Source organism: Crocodylus siamensis, chromosome 15 (genome assembly GCF_052110815.1).
Source record: "Crocodylus siamensis isolate JL-2025a chromosome 15, ASM5211081v1, whole genome shotgun sequence".
Taxonomy (NCBI): Eukaryota; Metazoa; Chordata; order Crocodylia; family Crocodylidae; genus Crocodylus; species Crocodylus siamensis.
Genome location: NC_143409.1, coordinates 32,772,888 through 32,793,125, shown reverse-complemented (window position 1 = coordinate 32,793,125; position 20,238 = coordinate 32,772,888). Strand labels below are relative to the sequence as shown.

General features: G+C 39.2%; 1 protein-coding gene across 1 annotated transcript in view; it reads right to left on the bottom strand.

Annotated features, from left to right (window-relative positions):
• VPS13C (vacuolar protein sorting 13 homolog C) overlaps nucleotides 1-20,238 on the bottom strand; it is a 157,731-nt gene that overhangs the window by 11,774 nt on the left and 125,719 nt on the right. Inside the window, exons 66-79 of the mRNA XM_090030191.1 lie at nucleotides 19,815-19,962; nucleotides 18,836-18,976; nucleotides 16,617-16,698; nucleotides 16,438-16,507; nucleotides 14,206-14,317; nucleotides 12,991-13,104; nucleotides 11,249-11,385; nucleotides 10,780-10,861; nucleotides 10,184-10,297; nucleotides 9,823-9,898; nucleotides 8,588-8,751; nucleotides 6,007-6,052; nucleotides 4,394-4,517; nucleotides 2,511-2,625 (exon numbers count right to left, since the gene is read on the bottom strand). Of these exons, the coding sequence (XP_089886317.1) occupies nucleotides 2,511-2,625; nucleotides 4,394-4,517; nucleotides 6,007-6,052; nucleotides 8,588-8,751; nucleotides 9,823-9,898; nucleotides 10,184-10,297; nucleotides 10,780-10,861; nucleotides 11,249-11,385; nucleotides 12,991-13,104; nucleotides 14,206-14,317; nucleotides 16,438-16,507; nucleotides 16,617-16,698; nucleotides 18,836-18,976; nucleotides 19,815-19,962 (1,525 nt within the window). The remainder of the gene's footprint in view (nucleotides 1-2,510; nucleotides 2,626-4,393; nucleotides 4,518-6,006; nucleotides 6,053-8,587; nucleotides 8,752-9,822; nucleotides 9,899-10,183; nucleotides 10,298-10,779; nucleotides 10,862-11,248; nucleotides 11,386-12,990; nucleotides 13,105-14,205; nucleotides 14,318-16,437; nucleotides 16,508-16,616; nucleotides 16,699-18,835; nucleotides 18,977-19,814; nucleotides 19,963-20,238) is intronic.

The following is a 20,238-nucleotide window of genomic DNA, read 5'->3' as shown; positions in this document are numbered from 1 at the left end:
TCAAAGCAACTTAATACAGATACATTAACGTTCTTGTCAATATTTTAGTGGCATTATAAAACTACCTAAATGTTAACAGTTTGAGGGGAGAAAGGGAAAAACAAGCTATTTTAAATATTAGCCAATCAAGATGCATTCAAGTGCCATGATATAAGCCCAACGGTAGTTTTGAGTACTAATTCTTCTTATAAAGGATTTGGACAAATGTCAGGTCAGTTTAATTACCTTAATATGGGACAGCGTGTAAAAAAACAAAATAAAACCTTGGACTAAATCAGAGGCACAACTGCCCAATACAGTGCCCTGGATGGCAGCGATGCATATTGTAGTGTTCAGAACTTTGCCATTGCTAGGAAGAGTTCACTTTTTTTGGATGCCACTGTGTGTCAAGTTGCCATTAAAAACACCAGTTCTTAGGGGCTATGAGGAGGTGACATCTACCCCATAAGCAGTGAGGAGTTGCTGCTTCTCTGCTCTACACACAGCTAGAGCCAAGAGTCACAGGGGGACAGGGGCGAGATCTCTCTTGGTTCCATTCCAGCGCCCCTCTGTCCTGGGCAGAGCCCAGGGCTCAGGCCCTGCTTGGCCAGCCATCAGTACCCTACTGGAACTAGTGATTTGTTGCCTGTGGGTTTGACGACTTCATTTTCATAATGTCAAACTGCTAATCTAAAAGAGAATGACAACTTCACTTAATTTAAAACTGGTTGGTATTTACAGACAAAGCATTAAATAATACACTGCATAATAAGGAATACAAGAGGTACATCAGTGGGGTAGGAGAGGTGTCAACTGAGCACACTACTCTAAGATTCATATAATGTTTTTCAATCCTTCTTTAAATATCGAATGGAATCATGGCAGCCAGTCAGATGTTCAAGAGGGAGACCTATGACAGATTATTTAAGCCATGAATAAAAACATTTTATTCAACCTATTTAGTTTTATGTAATTGATGCATCACAAAGTTACAAGTAAACAGTTTTATAAACAGAAGAAAATTTTATTCTACATCAGTAGCCACACATTTTATTTGAAATGCTTAAGAGTCATATACTAACCTCCTCATCCCCAAAATATTCTGACTAGCAACTGAGTGAATGATTGCCTAAGAGACCATGTTTTTTTGTTAAAAGTGATCCCACCCAAGTTCACTGAAACACTTCAGTTCTTACCTCCACTGAATAACTTAACACATTAAAAAGAATGAAAATAAAATTTTCCTATGTTAATCACCTTCCTTATTGACCATTCTTACAAGGGAACTGTTTACACAGCTGTGCAATTTCTTGTTTTGAATCATGAAACTTAAATACTGTTTAGGTCTCTACATGCAGGTTTTAAACAGAAGTCAATGAATTATGGGTTTTTTACAGAATCACATCCTTAGTTTAAGTACTTAAAAAGCAGATCAAAAGAGAAAGACGATGAAGGAAATCAGAAAGAAATATGGAAAATGTTTACTCCACTATTCCAGTTCTTGCTGCGTATGCAAGGAGAGAAAAAAAAAAAAGAGGAAAAGTTAGAAATATGCAAGGGGATCATGAGTGGTAGTTGATATCTAGAGGAGATAAATGCAATAGCTAGTAATAAGGCTGTCAGTTGTCACTTTTGAAAACAGGCATTTCAAATCAGTTATCAAAAATCAAATCTGATTTTTAATATAAGACCAATTACAGATAAATCTTAGCTAGTGTGTTCTTAAAATGTTCTCTGTTTCCTTCTTTTCACATTCACCCAAAATTAACTAGATTCAAATTTGAGTATTTAAGAAAAAAAAAAGACAAAAAAAAATTCATCATGAATGTTACCCACATCTAATGTCATGGTGATAAAGCAGATTACAAGATCTTCTATAACTGTGGGTCTGTTACCATTGAAAACCATGTCAAGATCAACAGATAAATATGAGAAAAAGCTACTTTTAGTGAACTCCTACTAGTTCACTAAAAGTGAGCTTCCGGATCCTCATTACGGAGGTTTCCTATAAAATGGGGTGTTACTGCTGGTCCATATATTAGTTCATTATTCTTCAGATACTGACATCATTAATGAGAATTAGAAATGTTATTGTTGGCATTAAGTCGGTCAAATAATTACACACAATAATGTTTTACAAGATTTATATTGTAACAGTGCCTTGCTTGTGAATCTGGGTTGGTTTGTTTTTGATAATTACAAGTAACAAAATACCCCCAAATATTTTCTACACAAATTACCTCACAAACCTACTAAGTTCACTTAATTTTTAAGTAAGGGTCATGCTCCAATATAACAGAAAATGAACAGATGAGCAACTAGTGAGTATAAAGCAAAAATTTAAAAGGTTGTGTAGTATTTTCTATATACCATATATTTTAGACAAGCCTGCATTGAACAAATGCTGGATTGCTTATTTTATCATCTTCCATGAACACATGCACCTGCTTGAAAAGTAACCTTCTTGTTTATACTATCCTGTATTACAAGTTATATAATTTAACCTCTATTGAAACTGGTGCAATTCATACCTCAAAGAGATCATAACCTTCCGCTTCACCCCTGTCATATGGACGAATGATGCCATCTTCATGAATTAGACGAGGGGGCCGGAGATTAGATACTTCTTCAGTCGACTCTGCCACTCTGTCAGAGAACAATTCAAATGTGTTCAAAACTACTACAGGTTTCTTTGTACTACAATTGTTCATTACTTACATTCCTTTCTGCTTCTAGTAACACAATAGCCTATTTAACACATATCTTCTATTTCCTTAAAATTTAGCCCTTCAGCACACACAACCTGCTTTTCCTCATTCAGACTCCATGAATGATACAATACAACAGACCTCACAGCAGTCAACAAAACCTGCCATAGTACGAGTCAATTATGAAAGACCATACGTATGGGAGACAGTTCTTCCTAGTATTAGACAGCTATTGACTTTTCTAGTTTACAGAGTCACAGTTTTTAGTAGCAGTTTTCAAAGTTCTACTGACAGCAAGTCCTACCTTGCACTGTTAAATCAATAAGGCATTTCTGGAGAAAAACCCCACCCTTCATCTCTGATATAGCAGTGGTCAAATTATTACAAAAGAGTTAAACAAGTGCACCTCTGCATTCAGGAGCAGACAAACAGACCCAAAGGGAAGTTTCAACATTATGCTTTTTTAAATGTAGATTTTAATTGATAAACATGAAGCACCATTTTCATTATTGTTTAGTTTTTGCTTGACTAGTTTATAGTCTCCATAAACAGTATGGAGTACAGTGAAGCCATGGACAGTCATTACATTTGTAGCATGAAGTTCACCTTTGTAGGGCTACAAAAATGAAGCGTGCAACTCTTCAGGTTGTTCATAATACTGAAGATGCCAGAAGTGCCACAATATTGGCATTTTCAAAGAGGAGCTTCTCAGTTGGGCTTAGCTTTGTAGTGCTATGTGTAAATGTGTTCCTTAACAAGAGCTGCCACCCATGCCACAGGAAGTGAAGGAACATCACCAGTTTCTGCAGGGAGAAGCTACAACAGTTGTTCCCTGCCCCACAAGTCCAAGAAAAAAAAAAAAAAGTCACACTTCCCACACTTCCACACCTGTTCTTCTGGCTGCCACTGCCTTCATGGGATTTGCCTGAAGGGGCAGCGTGGCAGAGAGCATACTCCCTGCCCTCCATGGGTGGTTGCAGTTGTGTTTGACAGCCCAGGTTGTTGCCCTGAGACTGATTCCAGTCCTGGGGCCACAGCTGCAATCACAGACCCAAGCCTTTCTACAGTTAGGGAGAGGAAGTAGGAGTATAGAGGGATAAGGGAAAGGTGGCACTGAAAAAAGGGATTTTCTTTTCCCCTGTGTAAGGTTAGGTCAGGGAGCACGCCCTACCTCCCCCCCAGGCACAACCTCAGTTCACCAACAGGGCTATCAGGGGCAAGAAGAACACACCCCATCTCTCCCTTAAGTCTTGGGGAGCTGTCCCCAGCTGATGCCTATGTGACATCTGAGACAGCCCCTCTACCAAGGTGCGTAGGGCCAAAGGAACAGTTCCCTGTTGCTTCCTGGCTGGACAGTTCACCTTTGAGGCAACTTTCTAGCCAGAGGGCTGAAAGGTCTGTAGACCCAACAATGCTACATTTTTCTACTGCTACAAAGTAGTAAGACCCTTTGTAGCATCACAAATTAACACCTGCCCACACCCTTAATTATTAGACAGTATCCATCCTGAAGTTATAGCACTATTCATTCAGCCATGCTTTGGCACATTCTTAGGCAAGTACCCTGTAAGTACTGCAAACATCCTAATGCATCTAGTATTTGATGCATGTTAAATGGCTAACAAACACATCATTACTGGATTTCCCTAAAACACATGTTCAGTGCAAGATTAAGACAGCAAACCCTTATTTCCTTCTTATTTTACCTTTGGATTCCCTGAAAGGTACTGCTTGCCATATCTATGATGCCACCTGTTGGACGAGCCACAACACCAACAAGCCCCTTCCCAATTCCTTTAAAGAATCCAGCTGCTCCTTCTTTTTTAGCTCCTTCAGAAAGGAAAAAAAATAGTACTGTATTACATACCTGAAGATCTAAATTTAATAATTCAACCACATACTATTTTAAATATTAAACTGGAACTCAAAACATTTTTAGCTAGATGACTACGTGCAACTCAACTCAAAAAAAGGACTGATAAAAAGGGAACTTGCCTCAGAGAACACCCTGCTTGTGATATTACTGCTCAGAATACATTTTACACCTCAATAATCTATGCAGCTGGGATAACAAACATGAATCTAGTTCTTTATATGACCAACACTTGACTAAAATGTTAAGTTCTTAGATCTAGTTGCACTAGCATTTCTCATATGACAATGCAATTTTTCCATAGGTATGACTGAAAAAAAGAAGTGGCATTTGAAAGTTTTGTAGTTACACGGGCCTAACTAAGGTCAAAATTTAGTTCCTAAAGTCTTGAGTACAGGTGACAATGGATTATTAAGAAAAGAACCACAAACTGCAATTTGGTTAATTTATCAGAGACCAACAAGTTAGGTGAAAAAAATACTGCAATTAACTAATATTTAAACTGTTAATACGCTAAATATCAGGAGATCTGGGATAATTGTACAACATTCTTCTCGTACTATCCATCACACTGATTAAGCAGTAACCTTAAAGTAAAAGGGTAGATGAATAGCAACCATATCTATATCTGAAGGTAAGAGTTGCAAACAACTGCTTTATCTGCATGACTCTGCAGACATGCAAGACCTGGCAAAAGGTCTGCAACTAATCCTGCTTCATTCAGGGTCAAAGTTGGGGTGATTCAGCTAGCTTGTATCACTAAAGTATCATGAAGATAAAAAAAGATGGAGCTTAAGAGCTGATTTATGCTCCCAAGCAGCAGCTCCTCCTCCTCTTTTGAAGTGGCTGAAATGCATGTTTGTTCACGACCAAAGACAAGCATAACACTCAGCATAAAACAAACCAATTATGTTTCCTTAAGAAAAAACAAATAATGAATTGTAATGGGTTAGGACAATGTCATTGACAAAGCCGCTAACAATGCTGAACAGTTAGTATCAAAGTACTGCTCAGGCTGTTCACCTTTTTCTCCCAAACCCTTCCTCCAGCTCCCACAAAGATGAAAGATTCTAATTGCTGAAAGTTCATACTGCTGATTATCTCTTTACCATAAACTCTAGTTTTCCAGTTTGTTTTACACTGTTGAAATCATCATAGAAAGTCAACTGAAATAGTTTGCAAAGGTAACAACAACTTAGGATTTCCATTTAAGCTGAAAAGAACTCTGCAAATGAATATCTAAAACACTTTAGACCTCAGCATCTTTATAAAAGAACAATCTTTAATAATCATATTACTTGAAAATAATCATCTTATACTTGAGTGCCATTAAGTTCTGTTCACAACTTTTCACCAAGAAAGAAAATTACACATCAGTAAAATATATTGGCCTTCCAAAAAGGCATGTATTTACATTCATCAATGTAGCATAATCATTTGTCTTACCTTCTACAGGTTTAGTGATGATGCCAGTTACACCACCAACAACACCCTGAAACAAACAGAAAAAAACCTCAAATAAATCCACACTTGAGAGCTGGGGATTCTGAAGTCTTATTCAGCCAGTAGATGGCTCTCTTGCTTTATTTTAAAAATTAACATTTAGGTGAAATGTTCAAGGTAGCTTTCAAAAGCCTTCCCTCTCCCTACTTTCTAAAAATTAATTCCTGGTGACACTATAACCAAACAAATAATTCTTAGAATGACTAGAAAGGAACTAATAAAATTGGCCACACAGGTTATCATCATCTTCTTAGCAATAACCCTCTCTGTTCACATCACAAACACTCTGATCACAATGGACAGAGGCACCAAGAACTTAACATTAGAACAACCATCCATGTAACTTAGCCTGAGTATTTCTAATACTTAGCTGAAAAGTGCAGACATTTGGCAGGTGGTAAGAGGGCCAGGGATTAGGTGGAGGTTAGATCACATTAAAAATAGTGACCTGATCCAACTTAGTTTTCCCAGGTGCAGACCTTAAACTTAGACCCGATCTAAAAACACACAAATTGGAAATCAACCTAAACCTGTAACAAAACAGAAGCTCCATGCATACAGACCAGTCTAAAAATTGCAGAACCTGTTCTAAAATAGACCAGGATTAATGTACACTCAAACTTAATTGATCTAGGTTAGAATGGTGTGTTGAACTTCAGTACAGTTACTTAGGAAGCCCCAGAGAGGGAAAGCCAAACCTCTCACCCCAGTCCCAAGGCAGTGCTTTACCTACCCACCACCCTGGCACATACTACTTTTAGCCCTCCCCCGTGCCCAGCCACAGCCCTGCTGACCAGCCAACACTCCATCCCGCAAGCTGCTCTGGGTGCTGGTTCCACCAGTGTTCGTGGATACCAGGATGCAACAAAGCAAGCAAGTTCAGTGTACATAAACCAGTTTCAAAACAGCTGAAATTGATTTAAGATAAGCCTGGTTGAATGTAGCATCAGACTTAATTCGGGTCAAACCCATTTACAGAACTTCTGTCCCAGACCCTTACCTAGTTTAAGTTAAACCAGAATCCCCCAGCTGGGCTGTGCCATTTGCTGCAGCCAGCACTGCTGGCCCTGCCCCTCTGCTCTCCAGCCACAGCAGGGACATGGCTGTGGCCAGATGCCAGCCCAGCCTGGCTCCCTAAGGCTAATGGGACAGGGAAAAGGTTTATTCTCCCCTCCCTCCAGGGACTGCAGCCATGGTCTGCCTGGCTGGGTGGAGCAGCCCCTGTCAAGGTAACTTCACCCCACCTTGCCACTACGAGAGTGGGGGCACGGCCAGAGCCAGCTGGCAAGGCTGGCAGATGAAGGTGGGCACAGAGGGGCCAGAGCCATTCCCAGCCAGCTGTGGCTCGGACTGGGAGCTGTGTGGCCACACCATTCCCAGCACCCCACACCCAGGCTGGGTGACACTGTCATGAAGCCACAGCCAGCTGGGAAGGGCCTGGCAGGGCTGGCCCACAGGGGCAGGACCCTTCCCAGCTGTCTGTGGCTTCATGACAGCCCAGCCTGGTGGCATGAGCAGGGGCTGGCCAGGCAGCAGCATAGAGGCCACACCACTGCAGCTGTGAGAGGATACCCTGGCACCCAGATGAGCTGTACCCATAGCTGCTGAAGCTAGCTCAGAGGTACCAGCAGGTCTGGAGCCCAGCAGCTACCAGCCATGGGGACTTTTGCACCTGCAGCCACCACCACAGCACCTCCTGTCTGTATCTATGCACTGGCTGGAGCCAACAAGGCTTTCTGCCTCCCTCACCTCCAGTTGCCACTGCCACCCCTGCCACACTGCTCTGGGCAGGCACGCAAGAAACTTCAGCCCAGCAGCTTCTGCCCAGCACATGAAGCTCTGACTACAGCTCCCGGCTGCCTTCCATCCATTCTGGCCATTCACTGCGATGAACAGCCCCTGACGGTCGGTGGAGCAGGTGAAAAGCAGTCAGGAGCTGGAAGTGGGTCTCCATGCACTGGGCAGCAGCCACTAGGCTGAAACTACAGGTTGAAGCTTCCAAAATTAATTTCCAGTTTTCTGTCATCTATATATTGTAGCCATTGTCCAGTTATTTACAGTTTTCAATAAAGCTACCTTTTAAAAAGATAAAATAGACTTAACATGGGCCTCATTTCACAAGAGGTAGCTACAAAAGATAATTGTTACATCTTCAGTGTATTTATGTTAAGAGTAATAGCACTTAGTATTTTAATATACTATAGTCCAGTAAAAAGTCAAGTAGAATTGGGTTATCCTATCCTTTAATCAGAAATAGGCAGACAACAAAATTGCCCTAATAGTTAACTTGATTAGTGGAATGACCATTAAAAAGGAAGTGTTAACACCCGTGTAATAAAAAAACAAGGAGTCATTACCAGGCCACTGACTTCTTAGCTACCTGAATAGTAATACCAGTGGTGCCCCACCCCACCTCTGCCTGAAGTAGCTTAGGGAGTACTGGAAAAAAGCCACATGCCTGTCCTAGATTTCACACTGTACTATGTAGTCACCCTAAATCGTAGGTTGAACTAGAATTTCATACACGTAACAGGCCTTTTCCTCCTTTGGCAAGACTGTCACCAAAGTCTTTAGGCTGACGACCCATCTCCTCTCTCCGCTTCTGCTGGTATTCTTTGTCCATAGTAATAGCAGCTAACCCTTTTCCAACAGAACCAGTGATCCGAGATACCACTCCAGCTGCTCCTCCTGTCCACCAAGCAGAGAGCAAAATATCAGTGCCTTTATAATTTGATAATCAGCAAGCTACACTAGGCTATGAAATTCAAGGAAAATGTCTTTTTATTATAGTTGCCAATGTGATAGTAAAACAGTCAAGTATACTCAATGGATATTTTTGAAGTACCGAGCTTCAAATCTCAAACTTGTTAACTTGCTAAAAGCAGAATTTCAAGACATATCATGTTAATCTGAAATATTTGTAATAGACTTCGGTTTCATTCTATTATAAGTTAACAAAAGAAAGCTAATAAAAATAAAATACAAAACCCAATACTGTCTTGGCTATACTATTCAGTGGTCCAAATTGTTCTGGCAGTTTAATATCTACTAGAGCTTCATCTATAAAAGCACTGCAAGGTGAAGGATTCATGAATTCTAGAGTTGTATCTTGTTGCCTTTCCTTATTTTGAAGTACAAAAGCTCTCAAAAGTCAATCACCTCAATGATCTGGAAACTGAAAAACCCCTACTTCCCAAAAGACCAAATGGGCAATTTAAACACCTGCCATTATTTCCAAAGTCGTTTGGAAAATTAAGGTTTGGAAGGGACCTCATCTAGTCCAACCCCCTGCTCAAAGAAGGACAATCCCCAACCAGATCGTCCCAGCCAAAGCTTTGCCTAGCCAGGTCCTAAAAGCCTCCAAGGATGGAGATTCCACAACCTCTCTGGGTAACCTGTTTCAGTGTTTCACTACCCTCCTAGTGAGAAAGTTTTTCCTAATATCTAACCTAAACTTCCCTTGCTGCAACTTGAGACCATTGCTCCTTGTTCTGTCATCTGCAACCACTGAGAACAGTCCAGCTTCAGCTCTTTGGAACCACCCTTCAGGTAGTTGAAGGCCCCTATTAACTCCCTTCTGTCTTATCTTCTCTAGACTAAGTAAGCCCAGTTCCCTTGGCCTGTCCTCATAAGTCATGTAAATATACGGGGAAAAACACCTCTACAACAGATATTACCTCACAGTACAAAAAGGAGAGAGATAGGTTAACCCAAAACACATTTGTCAGAATAGTGATCATTTAAGTACACAATACATACCAACTGTGTGACCAAGGAGACTCCTTACACCAATCACAAAACCTTCAGCAAATTCTTCTGGTCCTTGAACAGCTCCCTAAAAGTTGAAAATTACTATAAAACAAAGATTGCTACTGACTTACTATAAAGGCTGTACCACTTTCCCTGCTAACGCTCTTCCAAAAAAACAAAAACAAAATAATCAATTAGCAACTTTAGTACATTGGAAACAACTGGCTCATTTAAACAAGCTGTCTTTGACTAGCAAATATCAATCCCCACAATTCTTCACCAAATTGCAGAAACCCAAAACAAATGATCAATCTTTAGCTTACTATCAAAATAACCAGCTAAATAAAGAAAAAATAAATAATACTTTTACCTGGAAAGGTTCATAAAAGAAAGCCTCAACACCTTCAGACAAGCCTCTGATCAAGCCAAAAGGATTTCCCAGAACATCTAAACCCAGCACAAGAACATACATCTGCTTCAAGAACTAAATAAAAACAGAAGTATACAAAGGTCACTATCAAGTGTTGTTACCTATATCACCCAAATTAGAATAAAAATATAAGTATAATTGCTTTTAAAATATTTTTTTAAAGTGAGATAAATGTTAAACTGCTAGTTCAGCACAGAAGCACTTAAATAACTCTGTTTAAGTCATTACAAATGGACTATGGCAAAACATGCATGGTAGGTAGAAATATTTCCATTAAAATATGAATTATTACTTTAATGCTGTATTTCACATGGGTAGAAAAATAAAAGCTGAAGCTGTTGAAAAAGCTAAAACCCTTTTCAAGGAGTAAAAATGCTGAATCACAAAATCATGCACTTATTAACAATGGGTCTGCAAAACAAATCTGTTCAAGTATGAAGACAAATAAGGTTTACCCATTTTTCCCCCCAAATGCTAGGTGATTACATGTACCTAAAAATATATTTTGAAAAGAAGACCTGTTTAAACAAACTTACTTGTTCACTGTAATGTCTAACAGCTCTCCACATAAGCTGATCTCTCTTGTAAAACTGATATTTAATTTCGAAGAAAGCAAGTCTAAAAGTAAGGCAAAGAACAAAGTTTCAGAAGATAAAAATTCAATATTGTCTAATAAAAATAATAAAACCTTCTGGGCAACCCTCTCCACTCCTTTTTATATTCAAATTATAGCAAAAATGCAAATGAAATAATGAAGACAGTATTAAGCTGCATAATAATATCTAAAGCTCTACCAAAAACCATTTGATAGCCCTCTTCCCATTTACCTTTTTTCTTAAGCTAAGGACACTATTCATTCCTTTAAAACAAAAAACCTCCAAATACCACATTCATTTGTGGACTGCAAATCAATTACATTCTTCCTAAAACAATTAAGCTGTATTTGCTATCAAATAATGGGCAGAATGCAAGGATAACATTTATAAACCAGCACTATTGGCTTACTTAAATATAAGATCATCCACATCCGTCAGAGTAGCCCCAATACTTTTCAACAGCAAGTTGACAGAATGGATAGTGATCATTTCTTTGTCCCTGTCTGATGCTTCTCCCCCTGAGCCCAGAGACAGACTCAGATGCAGCTACAAGACAGAAACATTTAAGAGCAAAATACTCTGTGTGAAATCTAACGTTCAAGTCAAATATAAGAATTAGTTACTGAACAGTTACCGTGGAATATACTTAAAAGGCTAGTAATAGAATTTCTCCAACATTTGTATTCTTCCTGGTATACAGATCTCCTTAAATTAAGTGTCTTCATTCAAAGAACTGCTGGATTGTTATAATGCTTCTTAAGTTACAACTATATCCATCAGTTAGTGAGACAGTAAGCCAAAACAAATGTGACAAACCCAGCTACTGACAGAAATTTAGTATTAGTGAAAAACAGCTTCTTTCAACTATTACTATTACAGATCATTAGACAGTGTTTTCAGTTGAACTGCAGAGATTCTATAGCATTTGCATTTAGTACTTTAAGCTCTGGGTCTCTATAGCATTTGCATTTAGTACTTTAAGCTCTGGGTCTCTTCAGATAACTATTTCCCTAGCTCTTTGCAAAGCACGTCTACATTTTATTTCCCAACTTGGACGCAAGGTAAGAACATCTTTTTTAGTTCACTCATAATAACCAATGTACTCCATGACTGGGAATATACAGCAGATGAATTCAATTTTGAAGCTTCTCATAGTCTTTGCATATTAAAGTTCTTTCTTCCCAATCTTATCACTTCAACTAGTTTCTGAACCATGCCTTCATCTATTTTATTTTTTTAAATAATGGGACCACTCAGATGAATTAAAGAGAAGGCTGTATTGCCCTTCTCTCAAACTTATTGACAGCATCTTTAAATCCCTAAAAAACAACATTTAATAGGGCTAGAAAAATTGTAACCATCTCTGAGCTACATAAAGATCTATGACCTATTTCATAAAAAGCTCTACTTAAGAGAAAGCAAGCAGGTAATTTAAAGAAAAGTGTTCCTTCATCAGTCAAATCACTGCAGAAAGAGTACTACAGCCAAATTCAGAATTAGAATACAACAGTTCTACTCCAAAAGGAACAAAACACTAGTAAAGAAAAAAAGATGAAAACTGTTTACATCCTTGACATGAAAATCTTGATTAACAGTATTACTTTTTAAAAGTTAGCCTCTTCCCTATTTATATAACAAGAGACTATATACTTTATGCACTTCCTTGTTTGGACATCCATTCATTATACCCTGATATTTAGGAAGCAATTTTTACCAATTGTAGATCAAACAACACAGATATTTTATGATGAATTCCAACTTAAGCAAGAAACTTTTCTACTTGATAATAAGGTATTTGACTAGGCCAGGGGTGGGCAAAATGTGGCCCAGGGGCCAGATGCAGCCCATCAGGCCATTCTATCCAGCCTGTGGGGCCCCTAAAAAATTTAGAAAATTAACATTCATCTGCCCTGGGCTGCTTGTCATGTGGCCCTTGACAGCTTACCAAAACTCATTAAGCGGCCCTCTGCCCAAAATAACTGCCCATCCATTGACTAGGTCTAGTGTCCTACAAGCAATGAAGACCAGCATGAAGGGCTGTATTACTGTTCATTTAAGTATTTAGTTAAACCAAATGTCAGGCATAATGCATTATCAATTGAGAACTTAAGAAAAAAACAACGTTCATCTCTGCCCCACCCCTACACATACCTTGATTGGAGATATATGAAAATGCTCAAAGAAGCTGAGGGCCGACATGTCAGATAGAGAAGATTCCATTAATTCAGCATTAAGAGCATCCACATCTTTCTGGATTAATTTAGTCTGTAAAGCAATACAGAATTATTCAAAAACCCAAAATAAAGCCAACACTCATTTCCTTGGCTTTTAGATAAACTGAAACAGGAAAAGACTGCTTTGATAAAAGCAAAATCAGTAGCTACTCAAAATGGTTATAGCACAGCCAAGTCCTCCAAATCAGGAAGCATCCGTTGCATTAAAATGTTGATAGCTATGCTAATTCCTTCTATCCAATGGAAATAATCAATACCTTCTAGATAATTCTGTGATACAGTTTCTCTTGCAAAGCATAAGTTTTATTCTGACAGAAGTGAACTTGTCAAATTTGATTTCATCTTGCTTAAAATTTCTCATAGATTACTGTTCTACCTCTGCTTTCAGAAATGAGGTACCAAATATGGCCAACATTTATTTGAAGTGTTCTTCTCTTTAAAAAAATTTCAGGGCTACTCCCCTAAATTAGACAGGACTTTCAATTTTATCTGGGAGACAAAAAATATACAGAGTAAACCAAAGGATTTTATCTTCATTCCTGAGCTGATTAGGTTGGATTTTGCTCCTTCTGAAGAGGTACAGATTCTACAAAAGTCATTTATCCTCCCATCTATTCTTCAGGTTCAGTTGGAGGCCCACCTAACTACGTATTTCTTCCTTTAGAACCAAGAAATTCTGCCATTCATTCTGCTTCAAAACTGCCCGTGAGTTTAATATGGTAATTAAGCACAGCGCAAACAAGTAGTCCAATAACATGCATACCCGTTACCCAAACTCCTCAAAGCTAATGCTAGAACTCCCTTAAACCCAGCACTTGGGTTTAACTTAAGTTAAACTTAAGTTTAACTCTAAACTTAAGAGAATATTGAGGACTCCCTATGGTTATAATTATAATGCATTCTAATTAATAAAGGTTAGTATATGCATATAATTCATTTTAATTAACTAAGAAAAAACCCCCAACACAAAAAAAACCCCCACAAATATTCATCTCTCCCCAACCCTCAACTAACATTGAGTGTTCTGGTACAGTTACAAATTTGATGATTTTTCTGAAATTTGCTTAAAATCTGGTCTTCAAAATACAATATTAACTAGGTAATAAATACTTTTTTTAGAAGTCTACAGTACCCTTTGCCTTTCAGTTTCTGGGTCTGTAGATGGTGTGAACAGCTCAAAAACTGCTCCTAGAAAACCTTGATCAATTTTCAATGCCATTTCCTGGATTAGAACCATAAAATACCTGAAAAGGGAGGGAGAGAGAGAGAAAGAAAGAGAGAGAAAGGAAAAAATATTTAAAAAAGCAACAGCATGCGCCTCATATGTCTTAGATGAAACATGCTTGGTACTAGATTCTTAAGGACTTGTTATGGAAGGTTTGTAGTGCATCATGGGATGTTTTTAATAACTTATGTCAAAGCAGAATATTTTTATGGAGGGGCAAATTATTGATTTCTTCTCTGACCCTCTCTCCTCCTTCTCTAGCCAGTAAGTTATATTCACAGACATAAAAGAAGGGAAAGGAGGTAGAGTCTGGAGAGCAAGGGGAGAGGGGTGGCAATGAGATGGAGAAGGGAAAGTAGGGGAGGGGCAGAGGCCATAGAGAGCTGGTGACAGGGCGGCAAGAAGGCTGGAAGGTCAAGTGGGAGGGGGCAGAGGGCAAGGGGACCACCTGACACCCCTAGCCACTGCTTTCCTACTGTAAAGGGCAGGGGAGAAATGTATTTAAAAAGACAACCCGCCAACAATTAGATAAAAATTTTCCATATACAGAATCTAAATTATTGGAGGGGCATCTTAAATGGTCAACTTAGATTTGAGGAAATATGGTAAATCAAAGACAAAATAAAGCTCTTGAGGCCAACAGTTCATAATTTAGTTTTAAGCAATTAATGCACTATGCAAAATACCTTCTGAAATAACACAGCTCAAGTCTGAAGAAGTAATCTGCATTTTTAGGGTAACAGACATACTTGTCAGCTCTGCTTACCAAGGGAGGGTAGCTACTAGGGCTGTGTGAAGCTTTGGTCGCCGATTCAATTTGGCAGAGATTCAGTACCTGAATCTTCGAATCCAAATCGAATCAGGAGATCCTTTAAGTTCTCCGAATTGAATCAGAACCCTTTGAATTGATTCAGAGAGATTTGACAATTTGGACACACACATGCTTTAAATGTTTTTTCTACATACTTGAAGGTACAAGATGGCTTGTGACTGCTGAGATAGTGGGGCAGATGGAGCATCCCACAGAAATGCAGGGGGGTCCCCAGCACACTTGGCAGCAGACCCAAGTGAATCAGATGCACTTCCGGTCCACTTCCAGGTCTGCCAGGGAACACACAGGAGGGTCCCCCGCCCAGTGACGGGTGCCTCCTGGGTCTAGGGAGGCATCCAGGGCCCCCCCCACAGCCAACTGCAGAGCTGGGCCCCCCCGCACACTCGGTGGTGGACCCAGAGTACTTCTGGTCCTCTTTCGGGTTCATCACTGAGCACATGGGGGGCCCTGCCATGCTCCTATGGGACACTCCATCCACCCACCACTGCAGCAGTTCACAAGCTGTCTGGTACCTTGTGGTATGTAAAAAGTATTTAATGCTGTGTCTATAGCCGAATCACCAATTCTCTGAATCAGCATCAAATCTGCAGACTGAGATTTGGCCAAATCAAATCAAGGACAGTGATCCGAATCAACGAATTGAATCACTGTCCCCAATTTGGGCCGAATCTGAAACGAATACAGCCTGTTTTGCACACGCCTAATGGCTACCACAGCAGCTGAAGTAATGCTATCATTAAGGGAATTTTTACACATGCTTCAATGCATTCAGATTAAATTAAAATCCAGTCTGCTGCTGAAGCACTCTAATCAGAACATCTAATCTAATCCAGCACCTCAAACATTCAGCATCCCCATGTTTCAAAACGACAGCAGGGGTGCTAAAGGTGGTCAAACAAGCTTTAGTTAAAAGTGCTCCCATTGCCATTTTGAAACACAGGGACACTAAATACACAAGATGTTGCAGGCATTATAATTTGAGTGGCTCCCGAGAACCGCTCTAGTTAATGTGCACCTCCTCCCAGCCCCGGAGCACACGTGAAAGTGTCCTAAATGACCTCATTTTGCTTGCTTGGGTAACTAGCTGAGACAGCTTCGGAGGAAAAAAAATCCATTTATGATAGAAATATCCTCTAAAGATGCTTTTATTAAAAAAAACCCAAAAACCCTCAAACCAAACTGACTAACCCTCAAAGTTCAGTATCAAAACTGGGCTTGTTTTAATGCTGGCTTTGAAACATAAGGTCTTTAACTAAATCTAAGGTTATTCAGAGGTATTAACTCCATAGGCATTACATTTAACTTACTTGAACTGGAGTACTTTACTGTACTCATTGAATCTGGTAATGATACTGATATCAATGAATGGCTTTGGCTCTGACAAGGAAAAAAAAGAGTACAAAGCAATTAGTACATTCCATTCTGTGGTTAAATACAAACATTTTATGTAGTAACAATGTAGTGAAATTTTCCAATCTTTATTTACCTGAATCTAAGGCAATTGACTTGGGAGGGGCCACAGGGTGAAAAGCAACAGGAAACATTGAACCCGGTAACTGGTTATCAACCTGTAATACATTCACAAGAACGGAGTAGTGTTTCGGTAAAAGTAAAGGTGAAGTAATATTTCCACATTTAAACACTTTCAGAAACTTAGGTTTTTAAATAATTAGAAAGAATTCCTTTTTTCATCTGTTATTTTCTCTTTGCATTAAAATCTGAAGCCATGTTATTAGCTAGCACAACGATTCTCAACCAGGATCTGCAAGATGCTTTCAACCAGGGTGCTGCCAGAACCTTTTCAGGGTGCCACGGGGTACAAGGAGATGGGCACACGCTAATCCATGCCTGGCCCTACATGAGGGGGTAAGGACTGTACTAAATAAAATTATTTTTAGAACTGGAGCAATTTAGAAGTTATGGAAGGCATGCCTGGAGGCTAAAAAAAGGTTGAGAATCATTCATCTAGTGCAGGGGTTGTCAACTGGGGACATACATACCCCTGGGGGTACTTGGGACAGCCCCAGGGGATACACATGGCAGCCAGACACGTGGTGGTGGCGTGAAGCGGTGAATGGCAGCAGTAGCTGCCACGTGCATGCTCTCCACCTCCTGTTGCTGTCATTCACCACTCCATGCCACCACTGCAGGCCACCAGCTTCATGTCTGGCTGGCCATCAGCACCCCCCACCCCCAGTCTGGAAGGGGGTACACTCGAGAAGGGGTACATTCCTTTAAAAAAGGTTGAAAACCCCTGATCTAGTGCATAGGTTAGTTGATCAGATTAACTGCTCTGATTAGAAACAGAACCTCAGAAAATCATAACTAAATAAGGGTTTACTTAGTATTTGGGGGAAGGAAAGTAGGGGAAAGCAATGCTCTCTTCCATGCCCTCCTTACCCCCAACCTCCTATTTCCACATGCATGCATCCATGAAGAGCCACATTTTGCAAGATTCCCCTACTAGCGACATCTCTTTACTTCAGAATCTATGAGACCAAATCAAAATATTGTCCTGTCTGCAGACTAGGGGCATACCCAATTCCTACAGGTATAGGAATACCTAGATACACTGTTATGATTAGAGTGCCTGACTAACTAAAGAAAAAAAAAATGAAAACCTAACTTAAACTGCAACTTCTCTTTCTCCAAAGCAACCATACTGATACACTTCCCAGTAACAGAGCACTCCATTATAAATGACTAACAACATAATCATTGCAGTTAGTCTGCCAAATTATAACGAACCTAGTAAAGGACAAACTTTTCAGTTGTTTAGGATTTTACATGCAATTCTGCAAATAAAGGGCACTTTTAAAATGTGCTTGGGTGGGGAACAGCACTTCAATTAGAACGGCTTTGAGAGCCACTCCAATTCAAATGCCACTACATCTATTGCATCAGCATCCCCGCATGTAAAAATGGTGGTGGGGGTGCTTGAACCAAAGCTCATTTGACAAGCTTTTCTTCATGCGACCTGTCCCCCTTCCCCACCATTTTTAAGTCCAGAAATGCCGATACACAAAACATAGGAGGCTGCTGGAGCATGGTAATTGCCACATTGAGAGACTCGGTTAAATTGAGTCTGCTCTGACATGCTGAAATTCCAGCGCATCAGAGCAGGCTCCATGCTTGTGTATTGGCACCCAAAATTACTAATAAGAACACATTTACTTGTGGTCCCAAGGAACAACTCCAATTCCAGATTTTAGAAGCAGCAACTTTCTTATGAAAATTATAGCCAGGGAGTTTTGTTTTTCAGAGAGATTCTTTTAAGAAATATTTTTAAGCAGTACCACACATTTTCTTCCTTTTCCAATCCCTATATTTTATTCTCTACTATTGTACCCTTCAGAGAACACCATTGCATGCTTCCTTTCTTTTCCAGAACGAAAAATATTAAAAGTAGGTAAAATATATACAATCTAGGTCTGTAGGTGGAATTCAATAGTTGATATAGTGCAATAGCCATATTTCTCCTTTCAGAATACTTCAAAAGATTCAGTTTTTGTTCTTTCCGTTTTGTACCAAGTACTGTCACATGTTTACAGGAAGCACTATATTCCTAGTTTCACAGGGACAATATTCTGTGTTGTGCAATTGCTTCTTCACACAAATACATGAAAAGTCCTAAACACCTTCAAACAAATTCCACCAGACAGTCCTTTCAGCTTTAGGTTAGAGAGGAAAACTGAAAGATGGTACCTGAAGCCAATTCAATTGAGCCCGTAAACTTCTTTGGTGAGGAGACTGTTTGAACTCAATCTGAATTCCTGATAAGTAGTTACGCCGAATGTTGCACTTGCTTGGAAGGCGCACTTCCATTGGAATTTTACTGAAATTCACCTAAAAACGTAAGTATATACTTAAGCTCTGCTTAGTTACCCTTTTTCTCCTAAACTTTATATTGAACAACCCTTTAGAGGTAATCAGATATTCAGTTGCAAGTAAAATAGTCTTATTTTGATCCCAGCCATTCCTGCCACCTATATATTTTTCCTGTGCATTAAAAGATGACAATTCTACAAAATAGGGCAGGCCATCACACACAAAGCTTGCTTTTATATCCATCAGTACTTAAATGAAGAAACTAAAGGGCCTCTAGTTAGCAAAGTGCCGACGTTTGTTTAGGCAAGTGTTTAAATAACAAACTATAAATACTACTGCAGCAAATGAAAAGCTATTGAGTCCATATTTAAACTGTAAATCCAGAGTTTTGTCACTACTTATGACCACAGATTCCAAGAAAACATGGTAAATAGAACCTCATCATCAAGTTCAAGGTGAATGCAACATTGTTGTGCCCTGTAAAATGGAAGTGTTTTAATCCTTTCATAAAGACAGTAATTCAAGAAAGACTTCAGGGAAGTAGAATTCAAGGTAAGTATAGCTCAAAACATTTAATAATTAAAATTCAGAAAGCTGTTTGACTCTTGAAAGAAGGGTCATAAACAGTATACAGTTACTAAATAGCTGAAAATCAGTCTTACAGAACAGTTCTTATTAACAGCTACTTAGACAGAAATGCTTGTAAAATTATGCAGATATATAAAAAGAGCAAAAGCATCTCCTATACAAACTTTTCATGTGCTGCCTAGATAGACTGTAGAGGTAAAAGAAAAGGTAACAGTTATACAATGTTTGCTAGTGAAATTGTTTAAATGCTGAAAAACCACAACCATACCTCAAAGTTTTCTAGTTTAACCCAACCTGGATCCTCCATAGCACCTTTAGCAAGATATTTTTGATAGCCCTGCTCCAATAGGTTAATATGCTTTTGATTAAATGGTTTCCATCTCTGCTTTGGTTTAAATTCCCACACAACACCAGAACTGCAAGATAAATGAATGAAATTAACTTATTTAAGAAGTTACATAATTCTTCCATGTATACAAATCATATACAACCACATATTTTTGATTTTATCTAGCTTGTCTTGTATCTCAAGGCACAGTGCTAAAACCAAGTAAAGCTGCACTTAGAGATTAAAGAAATTGGGTTACTAGTCTAGGAGAAACGAGATGAAAAAATAAAGTTTCTTGAAATATATACTCCCTTTGCTTTCTCTGCAACACAAAATAAATTAAAATATAACGCCCGCACCACAA